Consider the following 22,688-nt stretch of genomic DNA (forward strand, 5'->3'; position numbering starts at 1 on the left):
ATGAGTTTAAAAAAAAATTGTTTCGCCTATTTTTTACTTTGAAATCGATTATTTCAAAACCTATTGGTTATAATATATTGATTTAAAAACTAGAATTAAATCTACAATCTGCCTTTCGGAAATGGTATCATTTATAACTGTAAGTGTTGCCGTTGTTTTTTAAGAATTTTTTTTTAGAAAACTGCCCCTCCCACCTAAACGGGGGGATATAGACCCCCCTCCCACAGAAAAAAATGTTTGTATTGAGCTCCTCTACAAAAACCCGTTATCAAATCCTGGCGCCCAAGTTATCCTACTACGTGCCGAAACAACATTTTTGTTCTATACCTAAAAGTTCGAATTTCTGTATCTGGGTTGAAATCGAAAAATTTTTTTTTTCTAAGCCAATTTTAAACTGATTTTCATAAAAAAATACCTCGTTTGATTTGGAAACAAATATTATTTTAGAATATATTTTTAAAACAGCATGCTGTTTACTCCAGTCAAAGCGTCATTTGACCTTGCGCAGAGAGTTTTTATTTCATGGATCGATAGGGGTATATTTAAAAGGCTTAAACCCAATTTCTCACCACCTGATCATTCTTTTTAGCGGAGTTATTCACAAAAATGCATTTTTTGGGATATTTTACTTCTAAGCTAATATCTTTGCTCCAGATTGTTGTAGACCAAAAAATAAACATACATTCTCTTCCTTATAATATTTTCTATCGTTGTATGTAATTTCATTGTATTTGAGTGAGTAAATACAAAATGGCAGCCATTTTAAAGTCAAATTCTTGCTGTTAAAAAACACATTTTTGTCATTATTTCGAAAAAAGCTTATATCAAGATTGACATTTTTCTAATTTATTTTGTAGCCCTATTTATGTCCTGCATTTTACAGAAAAAATCAGCTCTTTATCACCAAAGATGGCCGAGCAATTGATAAATGAACGCATGCAAAACCGGTGCGAAAACACCCAAAAATATCGTTTTTTGGGAATAACTCGGCTTCAGAGTGTCCTACGACAAAAAAATAAAGCTTTTAATTATTCGTTACAACATTGTCTATCGATTTGGTGCACATTATTTTTGTTGAAACAAATAAAAAATAAGTTATATTAAGTCAAAGACGTTTTTTTGTTTAGCAAACTTTTGACTTATTATTTTATAAACAGTGCAAGTATTTGCTAACAAAATAAAATACTGTTGTAGCCCTTTAAATTATATACAATTTAAAAAAAAAATTAGCTCTCTACGCCCCACACGAGCCGAGAAATTAATTTTTTAAAAAAGTTCCAAATGCCCAACGAAAAACATGAGACAAATCCTCTTATAACAAGAAACAATGAAAACAACCCCTCTCACTGAGAACTATTATTCGACTTATAAACAAGGGAAATTTTTTTAAATTTTCTTACGGAATGATGCTTTCTTAAAATTATAATAACTCGGCTCGTGTGGGTCGTAGAGAGCTAATTTTTTTTTAAATTGTAGATAATTTAAAGGGCTACAACAGTATTTTATTTTGTTAAAAATAACGTCTTTGACTTAATATAACTTATTTTTTATTTGTTTCAACAAAAATAATGTGCACTAAATCAATAGAAAATGTTGTAACGAACAATTAAAAGCTTTATTTTTTTGTCGTAGGACACTCTGAAGCCGAGTTATTCCCAAAAAAACGATATTTTTGGGTGTTTTCGCACCGGTTTTGCATGCGTTCATTTATCAATTGCTCGGCCATCTTTGGTGATAAAGAGCTGATTTTTTCTGTAAAATGAAGGACATAAATAGGGCTACAAAATAAATTAGAAAAATGTCAATCTTGACATAAGCTTTTTTCGAAATAATGACAAAAATGTGTTTTTTAACAGCAAGAATTTGACTTTAAAATGGCTGCCATTTTGTATTTACTCACTCAAATACAATGAAATTACATACAACGATAGAAAATATTATAAGGAAGAGAATGTATGTTTATTTTTTGGTCTACAACAATCTGGAGCAAAGATATTAGCTTAGAAGTAAAATATCCCAAAAAATGCATTTTTGTGAATAACTCCGCTAAAAAGAATGATCAGGTGGTGAGAAATTGGGTTTAAGCCTTTTAAATATACCCCTATCGATCCATGAAATAAAAACTGACAGTGCCTCTCTGCGCAAGGTGAGGCCCTTTTTTCCGACGCTTTGACTAGAGTAGTTGTGAAAATATATACTTTAATTTGATGTCGAAGTTGAAAAGGTATATTTATCTCCTATTAGAAACTGTACAAAAATTGAAAATTGGTAAAAATTTGACGAAGCTAGATTTTTTTCAATGGGTGAAGGTAAAAAAAACCGATTTTTGCCCCTACCTCCAGATTTTGGGGGTGTTAGGGACTTTTTAAATACCGTTTCGTAATCAGTGCGACTAGCTCCACAAAACGTGATAGGTCTCCGACCGCGTATATTTTGAGTGTTACACCGTGTAATGTATCGTTTAAAATTTTAGATAAATAAGGAGAAATTAAAAGTTTTCAAATAAAAGGTTAAATTTTGTAAAAAAAAAAAAACACTTTCATACCATTTTTTGATACTTTTCCTTATTTTTAACATTTTTAATTGTTCCTTGGTTTATCTAAAATTTAAACGATATTTATAAATAAAATGTTCAAATAATCTCAAAAAAATTTGATTTTGCTCATAAAAAGTGAGTAGAGGTAATACATTTACAGCTGCAAAAATGTGAACGTTCATTTCCGTTCGTTTCTTTAAGACATAATCAATAGCCCTTAAAGAATACCTACTTTTGTTTGTTTGTGATTAGGTTTTGGGAGCACATGACAAAATCAAAGTTTAATTTCGTTCCACCCTGTACAATTAAATATATTATAATTGACAGACACAAAAAGAAACCAAAACACCAAAATCCATCTAAACTCCACTTGCTCCATTAATTCTTCAATTTAAATTAAAACAGCACCCGTCACTTTCATATAAGGTTATAGGGTGGATGCCAAATAATTTAAATGTACCACAACCCTAGCACAAAAATAAACCTCTTTGATTGTAAGTGCGGGAGGGCATAAATAAAATCATCCTCAAAATAAACAAAATCTTCCATTAACTACTTTTTGAATTTTTGTTTCATTTTTTTTTTTTGAAGTTTGGGGGTTGAAACATCCACCCTGTGGGCTTCAAACACAAAAAACGTCTGTAAGATTGTAATCTATAGCCGAACATACCTTTTTTCTGTTGGACATAAAAAACGGCGGCAAATGTATAATCGGCAATGTAAATGTAAAATTATGCGCACACAAAAATCATCCCCTTGGCAAATTGATGAAAGAGTCACTATACCTTCATATAATGAGGCAGTAACTGCCTGACTGGGAGCGTTATCGCCCGGGGGTTTGAAGTGATCATTAGACAGATTAAGAAGAACTTGCAAAGTTACCCGAAACACTCACCCATACTCCTCCACTCGGTCTGTGCCGGTTATTTTTGAAACAAAGCGAAAAAACCTGCACACCGCTTGAACCTGAAAAAGTTTCTTTACAATTTTATTTTGTTGAGGGTTGAAAACAACCTACGGCTATGGAATGATACTAATGTCTGGGCTGGGGCCCTCTTCGTCGTCGTCGCTTTCAAAAAAGGGTCACCTCACTTCAGTTTTGTGTACGCTCTGCCACCTTTTTTTGAATCTATATCTGTTGTCAATTTGGCAAGAGAAATGCCAGACACCCATGAACGTGAGAAAAGGTGGGGTAAGGATGAGTTTTTTGGGGTTGTTTAGCCGGTTGGGCTTGTGAGTATCGATTTTGTTTGCGTCAGAGGAACTGAAACATGTGTGAAATTTTGTTCACGGACTAGATACTACCTCTATCTCTTTTTACTGTGTGGTAGTTCTTTTAACGACCATCCTCATGCAGCATGTCACTTGTCAAATTGAATTGACGAAGTCAAAGTTGGGTGGCTTGACGGGAGGAATATATGGGGTTGGATGCTGACGGGTTGGCGTGAAAATTTATATCGCCACCATTTTACATCCTTTGCAAGCTTTTATTTTTTATTCAAACAAAATATTAGGGTTGGAGGTTTTTTTTTTTTTGTCATAAATCTCTTTTACATTGGATGATACACGTTTTTGGTTGCATGTTTTGAATGCCAAATGAAGACATTAATATTCGACGAGTGGTATGGCTTTTTCGTTTTTTTTTTTTTATTTTGAATTTTGACTCAAGAGGAAGTAATTGAGTTTATTTTCTATATCCTCGGAAAATTTCCGGTTCAAATTGATGTAGACTTAAAAAAAAGGTAAATATTTTTGCCGGAAGCAAATTTGTCTGTTTGGGATGTTAAATGGATCCCTTACTTTAAAATTATCACCAGTAATTGAGAAAGCATTTTCAATGTCTTCGAAGGAGTTATTGTGTCTTTTCATTGAACATAAAAACACACATTTAAATTTCTTTATTACATTCAATAAGAACTTGAAATAAGAAAGTTTCAGTTTTCAGTCAACAAAAGAAGCATTTTATACGTTAAACGGCTTCAAAGGAAATTCAAGACTTGAAAAAGTCTTTAAAATATTGAAACAGTAGCTTGAGGATATTGTTGGATTGCAACTGCAATGTATAACATTTTGGATGATTAACCAATGGGGCCTATTTCTTTTTTTAATGCTTGATAGTATTTTCTAAAGATTTTTAAATGTTTTGGGTTTTTATCAACTCTGTTTAAATGTATTAAAGAGGTAGCCCACTATTCTTTTTTACTTTCGATACCTATGGGTTCTACAGTGCAAGTTTCGGATTCGTAAAAAATAATTGAACTCGAGATGTAAATTAACTAAGGGCCATTTTGTTCACTATTGCTCAACTTGAGGCAAACTCTCAAGTTGAGAAACTTGAGAGTTGACTTTAACTTGAGACTTTAACTTGATTTATTATTAGCAACGAATCGATTGTATGTGCATGTGCACTGTTTTTCAAGAATTTAAAATCCAACTAAAATCTGTTTCGGCATACAAATTCGGGAGTGGTACCAGCAGAAATTTTTAACAAAAAAAAAAAACAGAAGAAGAACCATTTTACTTGAAAAAAATGTATTTTTTCTTTAACACAATGTTTGGGTTTAAAGGTTTTAATAAAATACATATAAAAATATAAACAATGCAACTCTCTATTTAATTGTGGATTTTTTTTCTCTTTTTTTTTGCTTATTAAAGCGTTAACGCAAAAACTGCCAACAAAATTTTGACAGAAAAATAAAGATCTGAAGCAAACTCAGAAGTTTGGTCGGCAAACTTCTACTTTTTCGGGAAGTTGAGAAAACTGGAAGTTTATAAACTCTCAAGTTGAAAACGTCAACTTTGCGTGAACAAATCCAAATTCAGAAGTTGAAGATAAAAATCCCCAAGTTATGTTTAACTTCTAGTGAACAAAATCGCCCTAAGACCGTTGAAATTTAAGAAGTTAATTATTTTGCAAGGATTTCATTCTTGTTAAAACAGCAGAAAATTTGCTTTACTTTTTTAAATATACGCCGCATTTTCAAATCGAACTGAAAAAAATGTAAAAAGTCTTTTCTTTTACAAATTAAAAAGCTTGGAATACTTGTTCAGAAAAATTTGTGGTGACTTTGTATGATTAATATCCAGAAAACATTAGTGAACTACCTGATTTCTCACATGGGACTGAAAAACAGGAACGGTGTTCTATTTACTGGGAGCCGATAGGGACCACGATTCAACAGGTTAAGGATACGTTAGCTATTTTCATAAGTTTCATAAGTTTGGCTGTCAAAAAAAAAATGTAGGGGAACTTGGGGCACAGTTCAATTTTATCAACATTTTTTATACAAAAGCAGTTATATAGTCTTAGTATAAATCAAAAATAAAATTTTGAAGAAATGCATTTTTGGATTTTTGAAAAATTGTTAATTTTTCCAAAACAGGTCATTAGATTCTTTTGAAATTTTGGTTTTAGGTGTTGATTTATTTTATTTATTTATTTTTTTTTTAATTATAAAATAAAAAAAAAAATTGGCACTTATAGGAATAGAACCTGGGACTCCCGCGTGCGAGCCGAATACTCATCGAATTTTTTGCACTTGTAGGGTTTTGAAATTGCCGCTCAGGATCGCCGCTCAGCCGCTCAGGACGTGGTCGTAGCCTTAGAAATATTTTATTTTTTAACAATTTTGTCACGAGTGTAAAAGTGGAGTTAACAGGTTTTATTGAATATTCTTCTATTCTTTTATTATTCTTTAAATTTCGTTTTTCAGAATTTTTCAAAATCAATTAGATATAAAATTCAATCAATAACTTTTCATGTAGATGCATGGATACGATTTTGGTTTGAATTCAAATTTTCAATTCCGAAAAACTAAATAGGTATGTATAAAATTTTCTATCCAAGACATGGGCACGTATAATCAATACTTCGATTTTATCCAAGATTTATTTTTGATTTGACTTTTTAATTGGACTTTGAATTGAATATTAATTCTGCAACATCTTTCCAATACAAAAGATAAAGAAGCTTTTCAATGTTATATATTCCTTTAGGATTACAGAGATGTGATTTGTGAACTCAAATGCTTGTATCGTAGAAATGAGCTAAACAACTGGGCAAGACAGACGTAGTATCAATTTGAACACATTTATTATCAAAACCATGATACATTTACACATACAAACAAATATTACACTTACCTTAGCTCCCAAATGTTTGCCCGACGATGAAGCAGCCGATGGATGACGTTGTACCCCAATTGAAATCGAATCATTTGACGCTGTCGAAATTTGTGATGTGTTCATAATTGAATTACACTCAACTCCAGCATTGCCAAGGTCCTGCATCAGATGAAAATTCAATTGTGCCATAACCGGCAACAAGTCCGGTTCGGTATCACTACCGCTGTTATTATTGTTTCCTCCAACCAAACCACCGAGGCCGCCACCATTGCTTGCGGCATTTAGATTATATCCACCTGCCCCGCCACCGCCAATCAATCCAACGACACTGCCTGCGGCATTACTTCCAATCGCTGTCAAGCCTGGCGATGCTGTAGCTCCTGTAAAAGTACTCGAAATAAGGGTTGGTGCTCCAATTATCGTATAGCCAGAGCTGCCACCGCCAGAATTACTGCCGCCACTACCACCGATATTTATCGAACGTAACCTTTCAGTCATTGTTGTGATTTTCTGGTTGTCCGGCACAACATGCAGATGTCAAGCCCTCAACAGGATCTGGCCTTGTGGCGTGTTTGCCTTCCAAGCTTCAATTGAAGAGGTTTCTCTGTCTCTGTGTTAGCCGATTGAGTCTGCAAATAAAACCAAAATAAAAGAAATCTATAAGAAAAGTTATGTTAATCCTAGAAGTTCATTAAGAATTCATAAGAATACCGAAACAAACAAAACGAAAAAAACTGTAAGAAGTCATCAATATCTGATGGTTTAGCATCTAAGAACCATTTAGGCGTTCGTCGTCGTTGTTGCGCTTTCGAAAGAACTTTGTTTTCTTTTTCTTTTCACAACAACCGATTAACGTCAGCGTGTGGATTTGAAGAAAAGTTTAATTAATTCATCAATAGCTGTTAAATGACATTAAATTAGTCAAAAGAAATGAGAAAAAGAAAAGATTCAAATAGGCCCCGAAGGGAAAATTAAAAATTATGGTTTTGGCATTTTGGGAGGGATTTGCATTTGTTTAGGCATTTTTTGAAGAAGTAATCTTGAGTGCGTGTTTGATTTTATTGATTAATTGTTGAGACGTAATAATGATAAGGTTAACTTTAGGCTTTTTAAAGGGTATTGATCTTGTGCTTGTTGATTTTATAAATAGAAATGAGGTGTTGGGATAAATAAATCAAATCACAAGAAGGGTCTTTTGGGAGTGAGCCCTCCGGTCAAAAATGTTTAATCGGTTGCGAACTTGAAACTACAATTTGTCATAATATATTGTTCAGGAAGTCAGACATAGTGATTTAAGGTCATTTTTAGAAATTACAAATCAATTTGTCGCAAGCGTAGGTATTGAAATGATTAAACGTGCACACAAACCCTCAACAGTTTTAAAAACGATTTGGAGTTTTTGTGAGAAGTTCACACAATTAGAGAAAATTACATTTTCGCAAGACAAAATATTTTTGCGCAAAATTGTTGCTTAAATTTGGTTTATCATAGCTTCATAACATTTGCAAATACTCGCAAACTGTAACAAATATTTTGCGCGAGTGATTACAGTATTTCGAATGCAAACGCTTGCAAATAACACTGGTTTACAGCAAAAATGGACACTCAATCACACTATTTTTTTCTTACGTACACCCAGAGAAAAAACGCATAGTAATTTTTAATCCGTTCTACATTGAATCAATGGTGAAAAATATATTCATTTATTTTCTAAAAATCGTCCTATGCTTAAGTTACAGTTTGTCACATCAATTTTTATAAGTGAGATGGCACAGTGGTAAAGCACAAGCTTGTCAACCCAGGTATAGCAGGTTCGATCCCCAGCGGATGCCAGTTTTACTTTTTTTTATTTTTTTTAATGTGTGAACAACTTAGATTTAAAGTGTGCTACTTTGATTCAATCATTTTCCACTTTAGGCTAAAAATGTAGTGATTTTCCATTGATTCAAAGTGGTTTCGATTGATTTTACGTTGTTTTTTGGCTCAGTGTAGGTGCTTTGACCTCAGGGACTCGGAAATCATTAAAAAAAAAAATTACGATGGATAGGTTTTTGAGATATGATTTTTCAAAGTTTTTTGTCGTTGTTTTTTCCAGCCTTCTTAGTATTCGGGCTATATCTTGATAATACAGTAAAATAAGGAGAAAAAAGGGGTAAATCTCGGAATGAATGTTAGTAGAAATTTTTTTTGCTCAATATCTTCCTTTTGCCATTCTATAACATATCTCAAAAGTCTAGAAAAATCTCATGTCCGCTTGTCGCGATTTCAAGGTCAAATCGCGAAATGGAGATTTTCAATATTAGCAAAAATAGGCTATGGTATTATATACACATATGATACATGATTTCAAGGTATTTTTTAATGCTGATTCCAAAAAATCTAAAATCAAGACAATCTGACGTCTCTGGAAAAAGTTATACCTGTTTTTCATCTGTCAACTCATATTATTATAACAGTTGCAAACTTACTGCCGAAAAACCCTTAAAAGTTATGGTAGATGAACCAAATTTTGCATGAAGATTTTAGAATCCATCATTATTAAAAATCAAAACAATCCATTACAAAAAATATATATACCTACGAAATAATGGTATTTTTTGATCGAGGGGCAAATTTTAGGATATGCGTTAAAGAAGATTCTTGTTCATCTTAGGAATAAGTGCTAATAGGCCAATTTTTTCATTTTAATCTTTGTTTGGATATTCTTTAACTACCCTCAAAAATTTAAAAAAATCTCATGTCCGCAAGTCCTAATTTTCTTGGTTTGAAAATAAGGTGCAGATTTTAAAAAATTAATAAGAAAAGTTTAAATTTTTATATGTATACCAACATAAGCGACATGATTTAAAGGTATTTTTTAACACTTATTCCAACAAAACTCACAAACAAGTCAACCTGACCATCCCTGAAAAGTAATGCACCTAATTCATGTTGATCTGACACAAATATCTGAAGTGTAGTTTTTCAATTTTTTTAAATCTGCACCTTATTTTCAAACCAAGAAAATTAGGACTTGCGGACATGAGATTTTTTTAAATTTTTGAGGGTAGTTAAAGAATATCCAAACAAAGATTAAAATGAAAAAATTAGCCTATTAGCACGTATTCCTAAGATGAACAAGAATCTTCTTCAGTGCATATCCTAAAATTTGCCCCTCGATCAAAAAATACCATTATTTCGTAGGTATATATATTTTTTGTAATGGATTGTTTTGATTTTTAATAATGATGGATTATAAGGTGCAGATTTTAAAAAATTAATAAGAAAAGTTTAAATTTTTATATGTATACCAACATAAGCGACATGATTTAAAGGTATTTTTTAACACTTATTCCAACAAAACTCACAAACAAGTCAACCTGACCATCCCTGAAAAGTAATGCACCTAATTCATGTTGATCTGACACAAATATCTGAAGTGTAGTTTTTCAATTTTTTTAAATCTGCACCTTATTTTCAAACCAAGAAAATTAGGACTTGCGGACATGAGATTTTTTTAAATTTTTGAGGGTAGTTAAAGAATATCCAAACAAAGATTAAAATGAAAAAATTAGCCTATTAGCACTTATTCCTAAGATGAACAAGAATCTTCTTCAGTGCATATCCTAAAATTTGCCCCTCGATCAAAAAATACCATTATTTCGTAGGTATATATATTTTTTGTAATGGATTGTTTTGATTTTTAATAATGATGGATTATAAGGTGCAGATTTTAAAAAATTAATAAGAAAAGTTTAAATTTTTATATGTATACCAACATAAGCGACATGATTTAAAGGTATTTTTTAACACTTATTCCAACAAAACTCACAAACAAGTCAACCTGACCATCCCTGAAAAGTAATGCACCTAATTCATGTTGATCTGACACAAATATCTGAAGTGTAGTTTTTCAATTTTTTTAAATCTGCACCTTATTTTCAAACCAAGAAAATTAGGACTTGCGGACATGAGATTTTTTTAAATTTTTGAGGGTAGTTAAAGAATATCCAAACAAAGATTAAAATGAAAAAATTAGCCTATTAGCACTTATTCCTAAGATGAACAAGAATCTTCTTCAGTGCATATCCTAAAATTTGCCCCTCGATCAAAAAATACCATTATTTCGTAGGTATATATATTTTTTGTAATGGATTGTTTTGATTTTTAATAATGATGGATTCTAAAATCTTCATGCAAAATTTGGTTCATCTACCATAACTTTTAAGGGTTTTTCGGCAGTAAGTTTGCAACTGTTATAATAATATGAGTTGACAGATGAAAAACAGGTTTTACTTTTTCCAGAGACGTCAAATTGTCTTGATTTTAGATTTTTTGGAATCAGCATTAAAAAATACCTTAAAATCATGTATCATATGTGTATATAATACCGTAGCCTATTTTTGCTAATTTTGAAAATCTCCATTTCACGATTTGACCATGAAATCGCGACAAGCGGACATGGGATTTTTCTAGACTTTTGAGATATGTTATAGAATGGCAAAAGGAAGATATTGAGCAAAAAAAATTTCTACTAACATTAATTCCGAGGTTAAACCCTTATTTGACTGGATTATGAGTAATAAACGACTAATCTGAAAAAGCCGGCGGCGGGCGCCTTAAAACTGAGTAAATAAGCAACAAACACTAGAGCAACTTTTCTAAGTCACTCTAGATGTTTAAGTGCAATGTATTAAAACATTTTAAAAAATCGAGTTTTTAAAGGAAATTTCTGCAAAAAAAACTTTATTGCTGAAAGAAAAAATAAGAGTTTTCTGGGCTCAAATCTATACGAAAAGTATAACGGCACTTGGTGTCCAAAAATTTTAATTTTTTTGTAATCCAGTGTTATTGAAACAACCTTCGATTATTTCGCAAATGGATTTATCAATTAATTCAGATGATAGCTACAAGGTTTATGTTTGTAAGGTTTCAAATTTTTGGTTGGAATTAAAAATTTACCAAGGTCCAAAACCCTTTAATTTTTCTATAAGAAACTACCGCTTGAAGGCACAAGTTAGAATTAATGGCATGTTTTCACTACAACTAGTCTAAATGAGATAATCTCGCAATCAAATAATTTCTTATACGATTTGCGACTCTTGAAATGAGATAATTTGCGAAATTAGTTCTTTTGGGCTCTAGTCCTCTAGTTGAAACAGGCTTTAAGTTATAGACTTGAAACTTGAGAAATATTTTTTTATTTACCTATTTCCAAAAACATAAGCCTTTTGGAGCATTATTTTATAAGTTTAAATACAGGTTTAAATAAGCAAATAAAAAGACATGCAGAAGGACTGAATTAGAGAACCCAGTATTTTCCTATTTTCTTTGATTGCAATGTCAGTTTTAAGTAGATAAATCCAAAACTAAACACGTAAATGAAATTTAATCAAAATTGATAAATTAGAGTGAGAAATAAATGAAAGACAGAAAACAATTATTCACTTCTTCATTAATCCTTTTAACAAAAGCCATAAAGAAAAACTGTCTAAATCCATAATAAAATTACTTTTTACTTAAAACTTAAAATAAATTGCATTTCCTTATATCAAGTGCCCAAAACATTCTAAAGAAGCCATTAAAGTTGACATCATTTTCTATTACCAAAAAAGGGTCCTATTCTCCTTAAACCTTCAACCTATTTTCCCCCAACAAAAAAGGCAAATCCATCCTGACTATCCTGTGTTTTGTCTAGAGAACATAAATAAATTTTTCAATTAACTAATTTCGTCGAAAGGGAGTATGTGTGTGTATTTGTTTGGCTATGGCTGTGCAAGTACTTTCGAGTCACCATCAATGACACAACAGCAAAAACAAGCCTTTGGGTTTAAAATAATAAAAAAAAGAAAGAAAACAAAAAACTAAGACTGTGCAATGATAGTTGTTTCAAAGATTCCTCTTTATTTGGAAGAATATCCTACAGAAAATGCAGCATCATCATAATGTGTTTCTGTGAACACGAATAGAACCACTATACTGCATTGGAATGGAATGTTAAGATGGAAAATTTCAAAGACTTTGCTTCTGCAAAAATTTCTATGCCTTTAGGAGGAAGAAGGAGAAGAAAATATATAATGCACATAGTGAAAATACCAGCAAGGATGTTTTCCCCTTTTTTGTGGAGACTCTCTCTCCCAAATGCTAACTGGTAGTAAATTGTGCTTGATGGTTATACATGTTAATTATTTATGTATGATGCACCTTGAATTTTTTTGTTTGTTTTTGGGAAAATACTTTGAGGAAGTTCTATCGACTTTTATTTTTTATCTTGCTTCTGGAGATGGAAAAGAGGATTCTCATGATGAAATTTTTGGTTCTAAGAACCCAAAAATAACGTAATGGGAGCACGTTTCTACAAGAATCCATGAAATATTTTTGTTAGTTGATTCCAACAGGAATAAAAAAAAGATATAAAACCTGCAATTCAGTTTTACGAGAAATAAACTCTTACAGAACTTATGGTCAACAAACATGATAGTTCATACAATATTTAAGAAGGCAACAATCTTTTAGAGTGTTGGGATAAAAATGTTGTATATCGGAAGAGCAGGAACTTTCAAAGCCTACAATCTTAAGACCCTCAAAGGATCAGGGTAAAACATGCCTGCAAACTCCGGAAGTACGAGAAATAAACCCACAATTTAACAAGCATTAGTACGACAGGACTGGAAGGAAATACCTACTTTATAAGAGGCTCTACGACGAAGCAAAAATTCTACAAATTGACAGATATCTCCTCAAATCTGGAGATATCATATTTCTTCTAGCGATACTACCCTACAAACAAACGATTTCTCTTATTTATTTTATTAGTATTATCGTTTGTTGTTAAGGGTCAAAAAATGTATTACTTTACCCAAAAATTTAGTCTTTAAACCACAACAAACAAAAACTTTAATTAATACTTAAAAATCTTGAATAGTTGTTTACCGTATAAAATATTACTAACCTACGTAAACAGTAGAGCTGAGGCAGCTATTGCGATAGCTCTGCTCTTCCACTGAGCAGTGAGCAGTTACGATTGCTCTTCAATATAGCTGCTCACTGCTCAGACCCAGCCTTACAAAAATCCAAATTCATCTAATTTGCTCCCTTCTTTTTTCTTTCTTTTATTTACAATGATAAACATGAAGCCATCAAATGACTAGGGAAAACATTAAAAATTTTCGACGTTTATAAAAATTTCACTGTTTTTTTTTTACTCTTTAAAATTGCACTTTTTCTTTTAAATTACCATTGTTTCAGTGCAGACATTCAAGAAATTATTTCTTATTATTTTTTGAATTATTTTGTATTCCCTATTTTCAGTCATGTTTCAAATCAGGGAGAAATTTAAGGAGTAATTTGCGCCTTTAACTGCTATTTCAATATGCTGCTCACTGCTCTTTAAAATTCGCTTTTTACCAGAATCTTAGTAAACAGTTACCAATATAACATGGCTTATATGTTTTTCCCGTAGAATTTACAAGCAACATTAAAGACAACTACAATCCTGTGATATTTTTTTTTTTTAATTAACCTTGCCACAACCTGAGCATTAGGCCTAAAAAGTCAGTCAGTATTCATGCTAAAATTGAATAAAGAAAAATAGTTTCAAATAGTTTATATCGTGAAGAAATTAGTTTTTCTTTAACAAACAATCCATCCAGACGTAGACAGTGTTTGTCTATTTTCGGCAGTGATTTAAGTATTTTTCTTTCATATACAAATTTGGAACCTCCTAAAAATGAAATGTTAATTCACAAAATAAAGAAAAAAAAAATCAATGCTTTGTTTGTATGAATAAATTAATAATTAAAATTTTGAAGAAGCCGATTAAAAAATCTTAATTTATGTAAATTACTCTGAGTTAACATCGTATTTAATCATTTACGACGTTGTATTTTAATTTTGAATTTATATCTAAATTCTAAATATACAGATACAAGCTCGTTATCAATAAAAAAAAACTGAAAAAAATATACGCCGGCGTGAGTTTATTTCGCGTGACACTAGCCGGTTCTTAAATAGATTATTTTTGTTTTCCATAAACTCAACATTCGAGATTTTTTTTTGTTAAATTTTTTCGATTTTAAAAATATTTTAAGTGTTCATTGAACTGCGATTAGGAATATAACTACTTGATTAACAAGTTTGGCGGAATACACTTTCGTATGTAAATACGTTGAAAATAATAAAAATTATGCGACGAATAAATAATGACAAACGGAACTTAATAGATTTCTATGCAGAGAAAGCATTTAATATGACAATAAATTAAATTTTTGAAACTTGGACGTTATGGTGTGCAGATTAGACAAAGTTCTTGGAAACAAATTCACAGTTTCACTAATGAACAAAGTCTGCTTAATGAGTCCTTTCCCTATTGGGTTAAACATTTTTAAAGTTAGAATAAAAGATCGCAGATAATTACCACACATGATAGTCTGAACGATAAAGTTGCAAATTATCACTTCCGTCGACGTGATAAATCAAAAAAAAATTCGAAGAAATAAATATTTGAATGTTTGGAAAATTTAGCTAAATTCACTTTTTGCAGAAAATTCAATTTTCTACCGAAACTACAACTGCTCATTCATTCTTCCTCAACAAAAACAAATAATCTTTCCGACATTTTTGTTTTGTTCTTTCAAAAACAAATTTCAAAACTTCTTCGCCGACGATAGCACTAAACAACCCACCTGAACTCCTATTTCATGGTTTTTTAACTAAAAGAAACTTTCTTATTCGCAATTAGTTATCCCGGTCGACCATTAAACTACCGTCAGTCACGAGTGATTATGTTTACACTTAAACCGCATTTAATTGCAAGATGCATTTGTAAGGTTAAATAATGAAATAAATTAAATACGCAAACGCATCATGTATATAATTTGAAGTTCTGCAAAACTTTCTTGTTGAACTTCTTCAAACCAGCATCATTATAAAGTTGGTGCATTGTGTATCAAAAACCTTAAAAAAGTTCATCATAGTTCAAGGAGAGTAAACTCAAATGCAAATGACAGACTTGGGATACTTAAGCAAGATAGAATGTATAAAGTTTGTTGTACTACATGAAAATGCTACTAATATTAGGGTCAAAGTTAAATTACGTTGCGGATTTATATTTTTCTTGTTAATACGATAAAATTTTACATAATTAAAAAAATTAAGTAACATAATAATACTCAAGAACTTGACAAATATTAGATTTTTCTAGCGAAGAAATTCGAATCCAATGTCAATAGGTACACGGTTAACTGAAACATCTACAACGAGTTAAGAGAAATCCCAATTGGTAAAAGTCGAGGTTTGGACAAAGAGTTGCCAGGCGTTTTCATACCTAAACAAATAAAAGAAATAGTTAAATAAAAACCTGATTACTTAAAAGCCTGACGAGCAGGTGAAAGCATACAAAATGACGAACATAGTGAAGAATACAAATTGGTAGGACCGTTATTAAATTCATAGGGTTGCCAGTCATTAAACTTAAAATAAAAAAAAATCAATAATACTGATACAAAATTAAAAACATGTTAATTACTTTTGAAGTGACTTATCAGATGTTGTAGGTATGAATGAGTACATTATATAATGGCACTTACAATTGTTCATAAACCCTCAAAGTTTCAAGTTATTGTGAAAAAACCGATTTTCAATTTTTTCAGGCTTCAAACAACTAAGTCATTTTTGGTCAATTTGAGATGTTTTTACAGTTTTAAATAGAGGAGTATTTCTTAGGGGGCCTAACCTTATACAAGGCCCCCTCTGTGCCAACAAAATTTTGTATCAATCAATGTATCTTAGAAATAAGTTAATCTTAAGTCAATTGTAGATAACAAGTTCAATAAACTAAATTGAATTGAAATTGAAGTATTTTTTTTTTTTGTAAAAATATTTTCTTTTTATATCCAAACATCAATTTACGTGTAGATTTTTTAAATTGAATCTCAAAGTTTGGCATTTCTTCCACGTTTTTTTTTTTAAGATTTGGAGACCGTTTTAAGCTACATTCTAAGTTTTTTAGGCCTAAAAACATTGAAAAAAACGTTTTTTTTGACAATAACTTGAAATTTTGAGGCTTTAGAAAAATTTTAAGTGCCATAATATGATGCACTTCAAAAGTACCTAATTAACATGTTTTTTTATTTTGTAACACATTGTGTAATAGGTGCATAAACCTGATCAATCGGAACTTCAGAACTTAATTATTCTATTAAAAAAATATTACTCGAAATCCGTAAAAGAAAGTTTAATAGAAATTTCAATATCTTTGGAGTATTGTCTCTACCGAAGACCGAATTAAACACGACATTAACGGGAAGGAAAAGGCTGCGTTCGGAATGTTGTCCAAGATTTGGAGCACGAACACTTTCAGCCTAAAGCTAAAGGAACAGCTGTCTCGCTATAGGGATGCAGCTTCTAGAAAGTTACATCAACTGTTACAACGAAGCTGCAAATGTTCGAAAATAGAATTTTGGTTTTTACGAGTATCTTATTTTTGTTTTCGTTTTTTTAATAAGTTTTTTAATAAATACTTAATAGGCTATTGATTATGTAGTTTAGAAAGGAACTAAGACGTTCACGGGTTTTTATTGCAGGAATCGTTGAATGGGTTATAAGAGAAGATAAAACCGCGGAGTGCTATTAAATGAGAGGGTGGAAACTGAAGATAGGGGTGCAAAAGCCCCCTTTTTGGTTTTTTCAATATACCTCGTAAACCAAGAAAAATTTTAATATATTGCTCATAAAACATTTTGTAGAGAATTAAATTTCCTATTGGATTAATGTTTTTAAAAATTAAAAAAAAAAAAATTTCCATACCAAAATAGTCGAAACAATCATACAAAAAATATCGAAAAAATCGATTTTTTGAGTTTTTTTGCTTTTTTAGCTGTACATTTTTTGTGGGTTGAGATAGACATAAACATTGCTTCATTTTAAAATTAATATTAAGTTTATAATTCTAGCTTTTGAAAAAAGTTTCAATCAAAACTGTAAGTGTTGCCGTTGTTTTTTAATAATTTTTTTATTTTAAGTATTTTTTTTAGAAAATTGCCCCTCCCGCCAAAACGGGGGGACATAGACCCCCCCTCCCATAGTAAAAAATGATTGTATTTAAACCCTCTACAAAATCTTATTATCAGTTCTTGGTGCTTAAGTTATCGTACTTTCCCCTCAAATGATTCTGTTTTACTTGAGTAAAACTAGAAATGCGAAAAAAAGATAGATTAAAATGGCCATACTTCGGTTAATTTTCAATGAAAAAATTTAGTGAGTACAGCATTTTGAAGGAAATTTAATCTTCTTTTTTTCTTTGGAGCAATGTTTATGTCTATCTCAACCCACAAAAAATGTACAGCTAAAAAAGCAAAAAAACTCAAAATATCGATTTTTTTTGATATTTTTTTTATGATTGTTTCGACTATTTTGGTATGGAAAATTTTTTTTCAATTTTTAAAAAACATTATTCCAATAGGAAATTTAATTCTCTACAAAAAGTTTTATGTGCAATATATCAAAATTTTTCTTGGTTTACGAGGTATATTGAAAAAACCAAAAAGGGGGCTTTTGCTACCACATCTTCAGTTTCCACCCTCTCATTTAATAGCACTCCGCGGTTTTATCTTCTCTTATAACCCATTCAACGATTCCTGCAATAAAAACCCGTGAACGTCTTAGTTCCTTATTGCCATGTTTTTTTCGACATAATCAATAGCCTATAAATAAATATATTTTTTGTTTCAGAAAAGAAAGTTCTATTATTCGGAATTTTCGATTATCCGTAATGGGCTCGGTCCCGACCATCCCGGTTAATCGAGTTTCAACTGTATTTCAGTTCAGCATTTAAAGTTTTATAGGGTAACCTTCAACGAAAAACTGCAGCTATTTTTTAAACTTTTGCCACAAGTTTATTTTAAAATAAGCTTTTAAAAGATCCCTAAAATTAATTTTTTTCTTTTGTCTAATATTTGTTTTTTTTTTTTTTTTGTGCAACTCTCTCTCACACTTACTTGCCAAAAAAACAAAAACCACTCATGTCTTTAACTTTACTCATAAACTATTCTCCTTTTCCCTTTCCATATAAATCTTTTCATTAGATTGCCAACGTGCAATTTTTCAAAAAAAAAAAAAAAAAAAAAAAAACAGAACCAACCTCCTAGAAAAGAAAAAAAAAATAACATAATACAGGAAGAGAAATTTTGATTTTCACTTATAGCGAGTGCAGTAAAATAAAGATACTTTTACTTTTACCCACTACGAGAGCACGATTTATATGAAAATTAAATCCACAACTTGAAACAAAAAAAAAAAAAAAAACAACCACCAATTGACAAATTTCAATAAAACTATTACAGTACCCCGAGCTCTCCCATTATAACCTCACTCTTACAACTTGGATTTGAAAATTTGTATGTTTTTTTTTCGTGATGGAAAAACATCATTTATCGGCAACGAGCTACGGCAACAAACAATCGAAAGTTATTGACCGGAACTAATAATATTTGGAAGCGACACACAAAAACCAGAAGAAAAAAAAAATAAAACAAGCCAAGAGACCAAACTAAACAACTCCAAGCTAAAAGGTAACCATGTGCAACGACGAAATACCGTTACACATGTGGATATTATCTACAAAGTTGAAAGATACGTGTAGGTTTTATGAGTGTATATAGGGAAGCTTAGCTCTAGCTCTAGCAGCAGACTTTTTAGTTTGTATGAACATTGAACATCGTGACATGGAGACACAATGGCTATGGTAGCATAGCCAGCAGTTTTTCGCTGTCATTTCCAATTTGAACATGATTGCAACGTTAAGTTACACACAAAATAAGTGATACGTCTACACTCTGTGTCTGTTGATAGAGGTTATGTTCTTTTTTTCAAGAAGTTTTCTTTGGACATGGATTAGTACTTTATATTTAGTGTGAAATAAGATCAAGTGTCAATACATATTTCGTTCTTAGTGCTGTGGCTTAAAAGGTACGACATGTTGCGAATATAGCTTCCGTCAAGACAGTTATAGTAAATAGGTACTATTTGGTCAATGAGAACTTGGCCTCTGCTAGTGCCAAATTCTATTAACTTTATAGTTTTTGACATTCTTTATTCAATTCGGCTCTATTAGGAATTCATCAAAATGGATTGACAATCATTTTTTCCTTAGTAATAAAAATGTACTCAATCAAATGAAACGAAGTGTGCATGTACAAAGTATCCATGAGATGCGATTTCAGTGTTAAAGTTGAGTTAGTTGGGCAGGCTTGACTGTTTTTTTTTTTTAATTTTTAAATTTTTTTTTCAGTCGCTGTGAATTTGTACAACGAACTGTGATTCCAGGCCGGGTGGTATGGTTTAATAGGTTTTGTAGAGGAAGCCAACCGTGTGCAACTCAGAAAGATATAATAAGTGGATGATGATTTCGGTAAACATGGTTAATTTTATTCTTAATTTGCTTAAATTATGAGTAGAAAAAAACATATTGCTGGTTCCCTTGAGTACACAATGAGTTACTGTATAACGAGCTTTTGATTGTTGTATTGTGGAATAGCAATGGACTACATAATTCTTGTTTTTTAGTTTGAAAAAGTTATCATAGCTTTGTTTTGCTAATTTTAAATGAAATGTTTGCAAGAACACTGTAGAAATACCAAGGAAAGAAAATCTGTACTGTGCGGTACAGAAATCATGTTGTAACACATTAGAAATAAATAGCTATCATTATCTATTTTACAATACAAGTATGTCAAGTTGTATTATCTTAAAAAAACTAACAGAATCACGACTGAAAGACTGACAAAAGCTGATTTGTCAAATTTGACATCATACTGACAGAAATCTACCAATCTATGGTCTACCTGTTTTAAATTCGATAAAATTCACAGATTCTTTTTCTCGACCGGACAAATCCGACTCAGAATCGCCCTGTAAGGAGTCTGTTGGGCAGTTAGATTAGGAAAATGAAACTTATGCACTGCGTAAGATTTATGTAGTCACTATACAACTTAGCATAAATCCTTATTTATAAAAAAATTATCAATTTATTATAGTTTGAACGAGTTTACTTTAAAAAATATTACACAAAAGCAAAAGTTTTTACATTTAGGCCTAAGAACATCATATGGTATTTTTTCACGCGCGATTTTCGAGGTTGAATTGGTCTGAAGTAAGAGCTCTCGGTTAGTGAGTGAAGGGTTCTAGGTTCAATTCCTGATGGGGCATGACATTTTTTTATATTTATATTTTTTTTTATTTTGAAAATGTAAGGGGCACAGAGTGGAGAGGCGACCAAAATAATTAGACGAGACAAGAGCTTCAATTTTAAACGCTTTATTGCAACTAAAACTAACTAAACCTAATGATAAAATATAATACAGTTTGGTTCGTATCGTGCATTCGACAATGCATGTACTGTACATAATCTTAGAACAGAGAGCTGTAACATCGTTCGATTTGGGGATTGTAACAGGTTAAACGTTTATAATATTTCGAGTGAGTACATAACATCAAAAATATAACGATTGTTCAAAAATATAGAGTCTTCATTAGATTGGTCCATGCTTGTATGGGAAAAATAAAATTTTCAAATTAACGTGGGGCCATCCCCTAGTTTGGTTCCACATAATATTGGTATCATATATATATAGAAAGGGGTGCTGATCGATATTGAAAAATTTTATTTTGTTGAAAAAAAGTTAAAAAAAAAATTTTTTTTTAGGTAAAAATTGCTTGAAAGTTGTGGTTGATGTAATTATTCAGAAAAAATATCGAAATAATAATTTCTAGGGGCACTTCCAAGTAAATTTCGTCAACAGGTAGTACACAGACTTTTTTTTGCACATTTTGCTTATTATTTATTATTATTAATTATTTCTCACTTTTTTTCGAAAACAAAAAATGTTTTATATGTTTTATAAAGACAAGTTAAACATAAATAAATTTTTTTTTCGACCCGACCGAAAATCGAAAAAAATATTTTTTGGACCACACTAGTCGTCATATAATTAAGTGATAACAAAATTAAATAAACATGAGCACTTTGTCCGAAACTATAACTCTTCCATTGAGCGTCAAAATAATAATTTTGCCTCAAAACTTTCCTAATGTAGGCACTATTCAGCCCCCGAAAGCGTTTAGCTTATACTGGCTCTATTCAATGTTGCATAAGTTTTATGAATAAGGTTTTCGTATTCAGAGGCATTATAAGGAGTTCATGGCGTTATGCATTCACTAAGACGCGTTTATTAATATTGCTGATTGAAGATTGCTTGATTTCGATTTTAGATTTAACTTTGTTTGAAATATTTTTTTATTTTCGTTGACATTTTGGACTATATGTATTTCTTTTTCATCATGATATAGAAAACCAAGACGTCCGCAACTGCCGAGAAAAAAATCGCGAATGAAAAAAACACGGAATATCGCGATTCACCGCGAAAAAAACAGCGATGGACCTCTGTTCCGACGTTATTTTTGGTGTCACTCGCGGTGTTGCGTGGTTTTCTAGCGGTTTTCTACGGTTTTTTCTGGTGTTTCCACGGTCTTTCGCAATGATACTTGGACTTCTGTGAGTGAATATATAAGTCTTTTTAATGAAGTTACCATTTTCATCAGTGCAACAGGTATATATTTTAAGAAAACCCACTTAACAATATGGTACAGGTATAAAATGGAGAATGAACGTTTCGTTTGCAATTAGAACCAAGAACCAACAGCGTGCATCGAAATATTTTGGGTGAAGAGATGTTTTTTTTTTAAGGGGGAAGAAAGTTGCGCAACAAGTACCAACATCCTTTTAAAATAACGGTACATTAAAAAAAATATAAAAAAATTTCAGCATAAAAATAAGATTATAATCAATCTTATTTTTATGCATCAATAAGTATTGATGCAGTTATTTTTACGATGGGATTCGGCTATACACCAATAAAAATGTTGTGTTTAATTTTGTCCGTGTGAATTCAAACTAGGTAACATTTTTTTTTTTCAAATCACCAAGTTCCCCTACTTTGTTCAAAAATACTTTTCTTATTAAATCATCATTGATTTTTAATTAAATGGTATA

The 22,688-nt window shown here is 31.2% G+C and overlaps 1 protein-coding gene across 3 annotated transcripts in view; it reads right to left on the reverse strand.

Moving 5' to 3' along the window:
- Positions 1–22,688, reverse strand: part of LOC129916082 (GTPase-activating protein CdGAPr) — a 146,139-nt gene that overhangs the window by 19,526 nt on the left and 103,925 nt on the right. For all 3 annotated transcript variants that reach the window (XM_055995862.1, XM_055995864.1, XM_055995863.1), the window contains one exon: positions 6,680–7,290. In XM_055995862.1, the coding sequence (XP_055851837.1) occupies positions 6,680–7,159 (480 nt within the window). In that variant the 5' untranslated portion in view covers positions 7,160–7,290. The remainder of the gene's footprint in view (positions 1–6,679; positions 7,291–22,688) is intronic.

This window comes from Episyrphus balteatus, chromosome 3, assembly GCF_945859705.1.
Source record: "Episyrphus balteatus chromosome 3, idEpiBalt1.1, whole genome shotgun sequence".
Taxonomy (NCBI): Eukaryota; Metazoa; Arthropoda; class Insecta; order Diptera; family Syrphidae; genus Episyrphus; species Episyrphus balteatus.